General features: G+C 43.6%; 1 protein-coding gene across 3 annotated transcripts in view; it reads right to left on the reverse strand.

Moving 5' to 3' along the window:
• LOC104945131 (R3H domain-containing protein 1-like) overlaps positions 1-13239 on the reverse strand; it is a 33737-nt gene that overhangs the window by 6098 nt on the left and 14400 nt on the right. For all 3 annotated transcript variants that reach the window (XM_010770757.1, XM_010770759.1, XM_010770758.1), the window contains 3 exons: positions 6277-6475; positions 3540-3557; positions 2885-2974 (listed from right to left, as the gene is read on the reverse strand). In XM_010770757.1, coding sequence (XP_010769059.1) covers positions 2885-2974; positions 3540-3557; positions 6277-6435 — 267 coding nt within the window. In that variant the 5' untranslated portion in view covers positions 6436-6475. The remainder of the gene's footprint in view (positions 1-2884; positions 2975-3539; positions 3558-6276; positions 6476-13239) is intronic.

Consider the following 13239-nt stretch of genomic DNA (forward strand, 5'->3'; position numbering starts at 1 on the left):
TTGTGTGTGTGTGTGTGTGTGTGTTGTGTGAGACTACAATCGAGGGGTCTCAACACAAATTAGGTGAATGTCACGGGACAGTTTGGGAGAGGAGAAAAGTCGAAATGAAGTGGTCGGAAACATCTTACGGACTTTTCGTTTAGGTCTATAAACACACACACACACCGACATTCCACACCACACACACACCGACATTCACACAACACACACCGACATCACACACACACACTGACATTCACACACACCACACACACTTACACACACACGACATTCTCACCCACAACACCGCCATTCACACACACACCGACATTCACACACACACACACACCACACACACACACACACACAACACACACACACACACCACCCACCACACACACACACACACACACACCACACACACACACACACACACACACACACACACCACACACACACACACACACAACACACCACCACACACACACACACCACACACACACACACACACTATCACACACACACCACACACACACCGACATTAACACACACACAGGACACACCGACATGTCACACACACACACACACGTACATCTACACACACACCACACCGACATTCACACCACCGAATTCACACACACCGACATTCTACACACGACACCGACATTCACTACACACGACATTCACTACTACACACACCTGAACATTCACACACACCACATTCACACACACACACCGACATTCACACACACCGAACATTCACACCACACAAATCACCCTGACTATTCACTACATCACCTGGTACATTTCACATCACTACACACTACGTACATTCACACACACACACCGCTGTGTGTGTGTGTGTGTGTGTGTGTGTGTGTGTGTGTGTGTGTGTGTGTGTGTGTGTGTGAGAAATGGGTGAATGAAGGAGGGGTGACCTAGTGGCATAACCAAAAAAGGTCACGAGTTTGATCCTTGTAACAGCTGCGAGGCAAGATAATGAGAGGCAGCGTTTGCTGAATATATGTGAAAATGTAATATGCTAATGAGCAACGTGACTGACTAATTGCCTGAGCGAGACCGGGAGAAAGCGAAAATGAGTCTTGGATGGTGTGTCGTGGAAGTGACAGGGAGTGTGTGTACGTGTGTGTGTGTGTGTGTGTGTGTGTGTGTTCGTCAAAAAAGAGTTTTTTTTTCTGGCATGAAGCGCTGATGTTTGCTTCTTAAAGCCACCGCCGGCGTCATGCAAGCCGCCCGGTTGATGTGCAGCTGTTGCAAGCCGCCTCATTTGTTTCCTGACATCCATTTACCTCGAGATAAAGGAAAAGCAGCGGGGAAATGACGGTTCCCCTGAATATGTAATGAACGTGCTGTCAGACTAAAACAAAAAGTGCATCGTGTATTCAGAAGCCCTCGACTATCGGCCATTGATTGGAATTGACAGCCACAAGGCGTACAATGCGTGTCTCTTTTTCAGGAGGCAGTGATGGTTTGGACAGCCCATAAATCCATACAGCTCTTTGTCATCTCCCATAATCTCACATTAGAGACAATAACGTAAAGGGGGCATGCTTTAGATTTGATAATCAAGAGGTCTGAATGGGAACCGTTGATCCTGCAGCTGAACGTGTACTCCACTTGTGTTTCCTCTCTCCTTTTATTGCTTTGCCTCTCGCCCCTCCAGGTTCCTCCGCAGTCCCAATAACAGTAGTGGGGGAAATATCAGGAGTATTCAATTAGAGCGCTCCACAGCTCTCTGTAGCTGACGTGTGGAAATTGTAATTTCCCCGACATGATTGATGGCAGTAATACAGGACGTCGTGTGAGTGCAGACGATGCGAGACTGTTGTGGGAATAACACCGCCCTCTGGTTACGGAGCTCGCTGCTGACTGGCTGAAAACAAACTCACCTGTGTGTGAGCTGTGCAGAGTGGCATGTAATGGAGAAAAGTTCGATCAAAAAGGGAAGGGAGGTTTCGCCCTGAGATACGCCGTAAAAAAGAATGGATGATTTAGCAAACTGGCTCGCTGTTGTTCTCGACTTTCCCTTTGACGATGTGATGTTTTCATCAAGCGGCCACAGGCAGGTCTTTAATCAAAGCTGTCGGACGAAGCTAATCAAGCATGAGAGGTCTACCTGCTCTGCTGTAATGAGCTTCAAAAGGAGAACTGATCCCTGGTCAGCACCTCAGCGTATGCATGTGGGCTTGTAGATGAATGAATGGGGCTGATTGAGGGGTTTGATGAGATGACTGGGATGAACTTTACTCCATATGAACAGAGTTTGGTTCGTTTAAATTCATGCTCTCCATTACTGGATGTTACAACCCATAAGCTAGCTGCAGGATAGCATCAGCAAGTCATGGCTAGAGTAGCTAAACACTCTGGCTGCTCTGCCGTTTCAGTGTCGATTCATACAAATACCATCAGAATATTTCACCATGGAACAAAGAAAATCTGCATCCCTTATGACTCAGGGGTGTCAAACTCAAGGCCCGGGGGCCAAATCCGGCCCGCCGCTTCATTTTATGTGGCCCCACAAGAGCTTGCAAAGAATATAATCAGTTTATTATAAAGTTACGTGCCGCTTTACAGGAGCACGTTGCCCATAAACTACATGTCCCACAATGCATCTCATTTTGTGAGACGTGCACTGAAGAGACTTGCAATGATTTGCCCTAGACTTCTGCTATCAGACGTAGTTAATTATGAAATGATTACCCTAGATAATAATCCAATGCAGAGGAAATAATGTAAAAATAATACATTGTTTTATATATATTTATCTATGTATATTTATATAGTCTTAAAGTTACCACCGGCCCTTTGAGTGCAACCATAATTCTAATGTGGCCCGCGATGAAATTCAGTTTGACACCCCTGTTTAACACTCAGCGGTTGTTACCTGAGGTTCTGCTGAAGGCTCAGGGCTAGGGCAAGGAAAGGACTCTTCACACACTGCCAGGCTCCGCACCAGCTTTAGCCTGGTGTTGGGCTAAGGGGGAGGGGGTTTGCAGGTAGGTGGGCACAGTTAAAAAACCATGCACACACACACAGATCTGCATCAATATCATCACAGGGACAAGCCAGAGAAAACAGAAACAGCCAGCGAGCACAATCGATTACTGCAAGCAAATCGTACAGTTTCTATATTTCACATTTTAGCTGACAAATCTTTTCCCAGAGTGATGACTGGAGACCACATTCTCTCAGATAAGTGGATCAAAACAACCGTAAATAAGGAAATAGAGTAAGCACTTTCACATAATGTGTTTTTCATCCCGGGGTAATATCAACAGCGATGCAGCAAGCACAATGTCCACTTCAAACGGTTTGTATTTCCAGGCATAATTCACACAATAGCCTGCACTCTCATTCGTGTAATGGCATCTCAACACTGATCTCATTTTAAACAACCGGAGCAATGTGTACATGACAACTGGCTTTACAGGAAACACGGGTACAACTTCCAGCTTCATCCAGGCAAACAACGCAATCCAAGTGCACATTACACAGGGCGGAGCCTCCTTTTTACAACATGCAGGTGGAGCGTACCGTACCTTAGAGCATTTCACAGGCTGTCCACAGGTAAGGGAGGGGTGTCGGGGAGAAAAGTGCACAGGAAGAGAAATCAAACACACCACAGAAGCTTGGTGGAGGTGGGACAGAGGATTGTTACTTTAAGGAAGTGGAGAGGTTTGAATTAAATATGACTGGCCTACATATTGTGCATACGAAGCTCTACAAAACAATTCATAGCAAGTGCCGTAGTTTTTTTAACACTTGTCTGTGAATTGAAACGACGATGATCTGTGGTTAGAAAATTGCAAATTCCCTGCACAGCATGACATATCAGGACTGAATTAATTGTGCAGAACATATGCTACCAAAGTGGCTGCATTGTGAGGCCACTTTCTCTCTCTCTCTCTCTCTCTCTCTCTCTCACACACACACACGAGAAAACAAAAGCCAGACATGTGGCCGCAACGATTCGGGTCAGTTTTTATGCGTTTGCATTTAACTGTCATGTGAATCAGACCTAGGCGCTGGAGGTGAGAAGCAGAGAGAGAGACTGACTGGCCAACAGTGTGTGAGACAGCTTCACGCACCGGTGACTGTGTGTGTGTGTGTTGGTACGAATAAACAGAAGGTCTCTCAGTAGTAGGCATAGAGGAGTGGAGGAAGAGGGAGGGGGGGAGGTTAGACCTGGCAGGAGCCATTTCAGGCAAAATTGTAACAGAGCCCAGCTTCCTCTCCCACACACACACACACACACACACACACACACACACACACACACACACACACACACACACACACACACACACACACACACACACAGCTGTCCTTCCCACCTGTCCTCTAAAATCAAAAGGACAACCACTCCCCTCCCTCATTGAGCCGAGGGCCAAATATCACCTATGAAAGATTTAAATGGAGCGCCGTTCGCCCCGCCGTTCGCTGCCTGTGACCCTTTCTCTATATCAGGTAATGTGGATGTGGAGAAAGGGGGAGGAAGGGAGCGATTTGGGACCGTGCGCCGCACCGCTTCACCGGCTAATTGAGCGGCGAGGGGCCGGTGGGGACCGAACAATGCCGGCAGGAGATAAAAGACCGGGGAAAAGGGCTGAAGTCAGCAGAAGTAGGGCGGCCACCTGTCCTGCTCAGAGGACGACGGAGAGCTGGAGGCAGATGGCGGCAATGTCACACGTTTCTCCCCCTCCTCCCTTTTTTCTCTGTAGGAATGCTTTTCCACCTCCCCCGTCTTCTAACCCCAAGTATACTCTATTTCCCTCCACGATGAACAGGCGTTTAACCGCCGCCCTTACACAGAATGACAAAATTAGCTTTGGAAAATGACAAGCGGAAAGGTCAGCCGCTTCGATCCTGCGACCAGCGAGTAATTATCTCAGGGTGAGTTTTAGGGAGAAAGAGGAAGGACAGGGCGACTTTTGGAGAGGTCAAAGAAAAAACAGTGGAAGCAAAGTCAACTCAAGCTGAGCTGTTAAAGGAGAGGGTACAAAAAGCAGCTGGCTTGGAGAAAAGATTCAACCGTTTCAAATGTATTCTTGTTCAAATGTTAGGAAAAGAACCCTCAACCATCCCTCCCCCCTTCGTCTCCCCCTGCAGCTTCACACATGCTGGTGTCATTCTGTTCCTCAGGGTAACGTAGACACAGGAAGTTGCTAGATAAGCCAGGATTTGAGCTCCAGATTATCTGCCTGCCTGCCTCCCACCACGAGGCCAGATTGGCCTGAATCCTATTTTAGAGCCGCTGCCAAAAGATACAATCATTTCCTTTCCTGACCAGAGATCATATTCCTAATTTTGAGCACAAACTACAACACCAGTTTCACTTTGAAGCCAATTTACAAGTGCATACTCTGCACACAAAATAGACCTTATTAATTAGCAGTTTATTAGAAAGTGATCCTCAATCCCCAGTAGATCCCATGCTTTAGTGTCTCCTACGGAGGATACAAGAGCTTCACTGGTTCCCTCTGTGCCGTGGCAAGCCCCGCATTATTATTTCGGTGCACACGACACTTTTCAGAAATAGTTTTTCTTGCCGAAGCAGCCGGGAAAATCATCTTGAACGCCGCAGGTGACAGGAGATCCCCAGGGCAGCTGGTGTTTGACGTTGACTGCTAACTGAATTTTCATGGAAATGAGCGAGGAAGAAAAGTGAATCTCGCCGGGTACGGACGGCTGTAACCTCTCTGATTTTACCACCATGTGACGGGTTGAGAAAGAGATGAATGTCCGGGTTTATAAGTCACCTATTCTTTTATACATAAGCATGTGTAAAGACATTCTGAAAGTTTCTCTCTTTTTGATCCATTTCTATAAAAACCTGTCTGAAAATGAGCTGATCAGATTTTGGCCACTTTATGATGTCATAACGATGTTTTGTCTTGTGTAACCATTAGCCAATCAGCAACCAAGGTAAACCCCCCCCCCCTCCCCCTAACCTTATCACCTGAATCTCCTCCTAGAGCACCATTGAGTTCTTTGTAACCAAATGTCTCTCAGAGGGGCGTGGGGAGGGGCTCCTTATTTTCATCTAAAGTAACAGACAGAAAATCAGCACTTTGGAAACAGGGCTGAAACAGAGGGGATTATGGGTAATGCTGCAATGATCTGTTTGGTGTTTCAGCCAATCAGAGACAGGCTCTGGATATATCTGAGACCTGTGATATATTGATGAAAAACAGTATAATAGGGGAGCTTTAAATCACATATACTCAGTACAGATCAGTGAGAGAGAGAGAGGGGTGTAACGGAGGGTTTCTTTACCTGGGCGTCTCTCGTATTGTTGCTGCCTGGTTCCTCTCTGCTGCTCTGGCTCGGGTCCGCCACCTCGGAGTTGCCGTCGTTTTCTTGTGGAGACGGCACCTCTTCGGCCGCCTCGGAAACCTTCATCGTTTCAGTGTCAACTGTGTCGGACATTCTCATTGCAAAGTCTTACTGGGAGATGCTGGCGAATACAGAGAACCTGAAAGAGATGGAAATGTCCGTGAGGGCTGTTTTCTTTTCTTTGGGGCGTTGGCTAAAAGTAAGAATGAGACACTGCAGAGGTAATGTTTTATTAAAAGGCATGGAATAACAGGGACATATAAATAAAGTACACCACAAAGTTCAAGTAGTTCATGTATTTATTCGATGGATGTACTCAGGCAGCTCTTCAACATGTGTTATTGGAGTGAAAAAAGCCATTAACTGACACAAATCACACATTTTATTTATTTTCAAATGCACCATTTCTACCTTAAATACTCACATATACAGTGGGGCAAAAAAGTATTTAGTCAGCCACCAATTGTGCAAGTTCTCCCACTTAAAAAGATGAGAGAGGCCTGTAATGTTCATCCTAGGTATACCTCAACTATGAGAGACAAAATGAGAAAAAAAAAAATCAAAAAAAATCACATGGTCTGATTTTTAAATAATTTATTTGCAAATTATGGTGTAAAATAAGTATTTGGTCAATAACAAACAAACAAGATTTCTGGCTCTCACAGACCTGTAACTTCTTCTTTAAGAGCCTTCTCTGTCCTCCACTTGTTAACTGTATTAATGGAACCTGTTTGAACTCGTTATCAGTATAAAAGATACCTGTCCACAACCTCAAACAGTCACACTCCAAACTCCACTATGGCCAAGACCAAAGAGCTGTCAAAGGACACCAGAAACTAAATGGTAGACCTGCACCAGGCTGGGAAGACTGAATCTGCAATAGTAAGCAGCTGGGTGTGAAGAAATCACTGTGGAAAGCATTATTTAGAAAATGGGAAACATACAAGAACCACCTGATAATTCTGCCCTCGACGGGGCTCAACGCAAGATCTCAACCCGTGGGATCAAAATGAGAAACAAGAACGTGAAGCAAAAATCTCCAGAACCACACGGGGGACTTAGTCCATGACCTGCAGAAGCGGAACCAAAGTAACAAAGGCACCATCAGTAACACACTACGCCCAACAGGACTCAAATCCTGCAGTGCCAGAAACGTGTCCCCACCTGCTTAAGCCCAGACAAATGTGCCGCCCGTCTGAAGTTTGCTAGAGAGCATTTAGATGATCCAGAAGAGGATTGGGGAAAATTCATAATGGGTCAGATGAAACAAAAATAACTTTTTTTTTGGTAAAACTCAACCTAGAACGGTTTTGGAGAGAAAAAATGCATGAGTTTGCATCCAAAGCAATATTGTTTCCCCAACCCCATGGGGGGGTTTCCAACAGTAGGGGTTTCTTTTGGGATGGAACTCAGCATTCTTTCTCCCCTCCCAAACACGCCCTAGTTGAGTTTTTTACAAAAGTCTATTTTGGTGTTCATCTGACAATATGAACAATTCCTCCATCCCTTTCTGGATATCTAAAGCTCTCTAGAACCAAGACGGGCCTGGACATGTACTGGCTTAAGCAGGGGAACCACCCGGTCTGGCCCCACTGCAGGGATTTGAGTCCCTGGTGGGCGTAGTGTGTTTACTGAATGGTTAGCCCTTTTTTACTTTGGTTCCCCGCCTCTCCCCTTGCAGGTCTGGGACCTAAGTCCCCCCGTGTTGGGTTTCCTGGGGATTTTTGCCTCACCGTTCTTGTTCCCTTCAATTTTGACCCACGGGGTGAGATCTTGCGTGAGCCCCAAGATCGAGGAGGATTATCAGTGGTCTTGATGTCTTCCATTTCCCTTAATAATTCCTCCACCAGTTGATTTCTTCACACAAGCTTGCTTACCTATTGCAGAAAATTCAGTCTCCCCAGCCTGGGGTGCAGGTCTACCATTTAGTTTCTGGTGTCCTTTGACAGCTCTTTGGTCTTGGCCATAGTGGAGTTTGGAGTGTGACTGTTTGAGGTTGTGGACAGGTATCTTTTATACTGATAACGAGTTCAAACAGGTTCCATTAATACAGTTAACAAGTGGAGGACAGAGAAGGCTCTTAAAGAAGAAGTTACAGGTCTGTGAGAGCCAGAAATCTTGTTTGTTTGTTATTGACCAAATACTTATTTTACACCATAATTTGCAAATAAATTATTTAAAAATCAGACCATGTGATTTTTTTTGATTTTTTTTTTTCTCATTTTGTCTCTCATAGTTGAGGTATACCTAGGATGAACATTACAGGCCTCTCTCATCTTTTTAAGTGGGAGAACTTGCACAATTGGTGGCTGACTAAATACTTTTTTGCCCCACTGTATATGTGAGTATTTAAGGTAGAAATGGTGCATTTGAAAATAAATAAAATGTGTGATTTGTGTCAGTTAATGGCTTTTTTCACTCCAATAACACATGTTGAAGAGCTGCCTGAGTACATCCATCGAATAAATACATGAACTACTTGAACTTTGTGGTGTACTTTATTTATATGTCCCTGTTATTCCATGCCTTTTAATAAAACATTACCTCTGCAGTGTCTCATTCTTACTTTTAGCCAACGCCCCAAAGAAAAGAAAACAGCCCTCACGGACATTTCCATCTCTTTCAGGTTCTCTGTATTCGCCAGCATCTCCCAGTAAGACTTTGCAATGAGAATGTCCGACACAGTTGACACTGAAACGATGAAGGTTTCCGAGGCGGCCGAAGAGGTGCCGTCTCCACAAGAAAACGACGGCAACTCCGAGGTGGCGGACCCGAGCCAGAGCAGCAGAGAGGAACCAGGCAGCAACAATACGAGAGACGCCCAGGTAAAGAAACCCTCCGTTACACCCCTCTCTCTCTCTCACTGATCTGTACTGAGTATATGTGATTTAAAGCTCACCTATTATACTGAGTGTTTCATCAATATATCACAGGTTCCTCAGAATATATCCCAGGATCTTGATGGCTGAAAAAAAACACCAAAACAAAACCATAATTGCAGCATTACCCCCATAATCCTCTTCTGTTTCAGCCCTGGTTTCCCAAACGTTGCTGGAATTCCTGTCTGTTACTTTTAGATGAAATAAGGAGCCCCCTCCCACGCCTCTGAGAAGACTTTGGGTTTACAAAAGACCAATAGTGCCGGGGGTAGGAGGAGATTCAAGGGGTGATAAGAGGGGGAGGGGGGGGGGGTTTACCTTGGTTGCCTTGATTGGCTAATGGGTTACTCAGACAAAAACTCGTTATGAAAACAATCAATAAGTGGCCCAAAAAATCCTGATCAGCTCATTTTTCAGAACAGGTTTTTTAATAGAAATGGATCAAAAGAGGAGAGAAAAACTTTCCAGAAGGTCTTTTACACATGCTGTAAATGTTAAAAATAATAGGTGACCTATAAAACCCCGGACATTCATCTCTTTCCCACCCGTCAACCAATGGTGGTAAAATCCAGAAAGGGAGGTTAGAGGCTCCGTAACCACGGCGAGATTCACTTTTCTTCCCTCGCTCAATTTCCATGAAAAATCCAGTTTAGCAGACAACGTCAAAACACCAGCTGCCCTGGGACCTCCTGTCACTGCGCTCAAGATATTTTCCCGGCTGGCTTCGGCAAAGAAAATATTTCCCCTTGAAAAGTGTCGTGTCACCGAAATAATAATGCGGGGCTGCACAAGACAGAGGGAACCAGTGGGAAAGCTCTTGTATCCCCTCGTAGGAAACCTAAGCATGGGATCTAGCGGGGAATGAGGATCACTTTCATAAAACTGCCTAATAATAGGTCCTTATTTTTTGTGGCAGAGTATTCACTTGGTAAATGGGCCTTTTCGTGGAAACTGGTTGTTGTAGTNACGAGAAATGCAAGTCATGAAAGTTACGGTGCTTATTAAGCATTTAAAAACGTATACCGTAACTTGTCAAAGGGCTTTGTTATGAACGTCCAACACGATAATAATCAAAAGGCGAAATTTGAACTTCTTTACTGAAATGATCAAATAAAGTAAGCATTTCAGAGAGCTGTGTAGGTTTTCTGAAAATGTTTATGTTTGAATGGTGATATACAGTGGGGCAAAAAAGTATTTAGTCAGCCACCAATTGTGCAAGTTCTCCCACTTGAAAAGATGAGAGAGGCCTGTAATGTTCATCCTAGGTATACCTCAACTATGAGAGACAAAATGAGAAAAAAAAAAATCAAAAAAAATCACATGGTCTGATTTTTAAAGAATTTATTTGCAAATTATGGTGGAAAATAAGTATTTGGTCAATAACAAAAGTTCATCTCAATTAGGCATGGGCGGTATCATTTTTTTCATACCGTCATACCTTGCTGACATCATACCGTGGTATACGGTATATGACGGTATCAGTCCCAATTTAAGGGGTAATTTCTCCCAAATACCACGGTATGATGTCAGCAAGGTATGACGGTATGAAAAAAATGATACCNACTTCGGCATCATTTTGAAACGTGTATTACAATTAAATCACGGTCAAATATGTTCATTGTGTTGTAGTTGTAGCCCCCTTGCCAGCGACTCTCTGACCATTCAGCAGTCGAGAGTGTTTACGTCACTAGTTCAGCATACTCAGCCCGGTTGTTGGCCCGGTAAGAACCTCGATTTTGGAGGGCCAGAAAAAAGGTGAAAAAGTAGCCGGAACTACCCCTAGTGGAAAAGCAAAAAAAAACGGGCCGGGTTTGGCATGGCACGCTTAAACCGTGCTACGTGCTGCAGTGGAAATGCGCCATAAGTAGCCAATATAAGGCTAAGTCATCTTGCCAAATAGTGAGCCTGTGTTGATGTATGAAAACTGTTAGAACTGGTTTTTAATTTGGTTGAAATGACGATAAAGGGAAACTGTTATGTTCTATTTGTATTTTAAGAAATTATATTGTTACAGGGCATTCATAACAAAATAATATACAGTGAATAAAATGAACATCAAATATTTAAAAAAATTTAAATAAGAAAGATACAATTGTATAATCTCAGAAAACATTGCATTTTTATTCTTGTAAATTTGCAAGTTTTATTATTTTTATAATTATTTATTATTTGTACAACTTCTATCTAAGTGTATCCAAGTTTTTTCCGGAAAGTAATGCTATATTTTGTAATATTGCCTCCCTCCCAGTTGCATAAATATGTATTATTTTAATCGACCCTAATTTACCGTCATCGTTGTGTGTGTTAAACTCTCTAATTTGCATAATTTCTTTCTTGCAGTATTCTGTATGCCGACATCGTTGGCTTCACGCAGCTGGCCAGTGACTGTTCTCCCAAAGAGCTCGTCATCATGCTCAATGAACTGTTTGGAAAATTTGATCAAATTGCCAAGGTGAGTAAACATTATTGTGTCATTATTACAAAAAAGCCACCACCCTCTAAGCTGATGTTGACAGTTTAGAGACTGATGCAGTAACAATACAAAGATTACAGTAGTGAGATTTCTGATAAACCTCACACTGGCTGGGAAATCTGTGTTAAACAAGGAAACACTCTCTCCTTATCACCACCACCAAAGCACTCAGTAATCAAACACTGTGTATTGATTGACTCCCATGTGTTGCCATGTGCACACACACTGCTTACCCACAATTGAATGCAACCAGTTTGTTTCTATTTGCATTAAACCAGGCCAGTAACCAGGTTCCCTCTCTTATATCCTGTATCCATTAAAGGAAAATGAATGCATGAGAATCAAGATCCTGGGAGATTGCTACTACTGTGTGTCGGGGCTGCCGGTCTCTCTGCCTAGACACGCCAAGAACTGCGTCAAAATGGGCCTGGACATGTGTGAAGCCATCAAGTGAGTGTGTGCCGACCGATACACCTTCATAATCTGAAACATATAGAGTCCTGCAGGGAAATCTGTACGCCATCCAAATTTGCATCATGCTTGCTCGCTTGACAACAACCAAAAGGCATTTTTCCATTGAGGAAATTAGCTCTGAGGCTAACAAAGGTTTGTGATACTTACACGTTTTGTTCCACAAGATAATCTTCACACAATAACGTGATGCAGAAGCAACACAAGGCTATCACAGTACATTCAAGGTTCAAGGTTCAAGGTTCTTTATTGTCAAACTAACATAGCTACAGAGTAATTATGTCGTTGAAAATCTTAGGTCACAGGCTTCTCCAATAATGCTACACAACACAATAATACAGATAAGCAGACAATATTAAAACGATATTAAAATATACTATATTAAAAGTAATACAAAAAGAAAAATAGTTTTAAAAAAGTGAGAAAAATAGTTTTTTAAAAAGTGAGAAAAAAAAGTGGAATAGTGCAATACGAGTCTATATACAAGTTATTGGAATGATATATTAGATAATAGATACATAATTACTAAGTAGCAGATGAATGTTATGAAATTGTTTCAGCAGTTCAGTTGTTTAACAGTCTTATTGCATGTGGGATGAAGCTGTCTCTGAATCTGGTTGTTTTAGTCCGGATGCTGCGGTAACGCCTGCCAGACGGCAGCAGACTGAACAGTTTGTGGCTGGGGTGATGGGGGTCTTTGATAATCCGGAGGGCTTTCTTCCTGAGCCGCTGGGAGTAAAGATCCTCCGTGGATTGCAGCTCCGTCCTGGTGATGTTCTCTGCAGTTTTCACCACCCTCTGTAAAGCCTTACGATTAAGGGCGGTGCAGCTGCCGTACCAGGCCGTGATGCAGCCATGTGATTTCAATAGATCAACCTCGAAGCAGATGAGTGTGATGACGTGGAATGTACCCAAAAACGTTGGTCGTCTCAGTTAGTCTTTTTTAAGACACTATAAAACATAAACAATACATAACAAAATCTTGAACATACATAAACATCTTTTAAGCTTGTGCGTACAAAGCCTTATTTCAGTCATCTCACCAAATTCATTAATTAAAATGACTTTCCAACGAGGGAA

This window comes from Notothenia coriiceps, unplaced genomic scaffold, assembly GCF_000735185.1.
Source record: "Notothenia coriiceps isolate Sejong01 unplaced genomic scaffold, NC01 NC01_scaffold00009193, whole genome shotgun sequence".
Classification (NCBI taxonomy): Eukaryota; Metazoa; Chordata; class Actinopteri; order Perciformes; family Nototheniidae; genus Notothenia; species Notothenia coriiceps.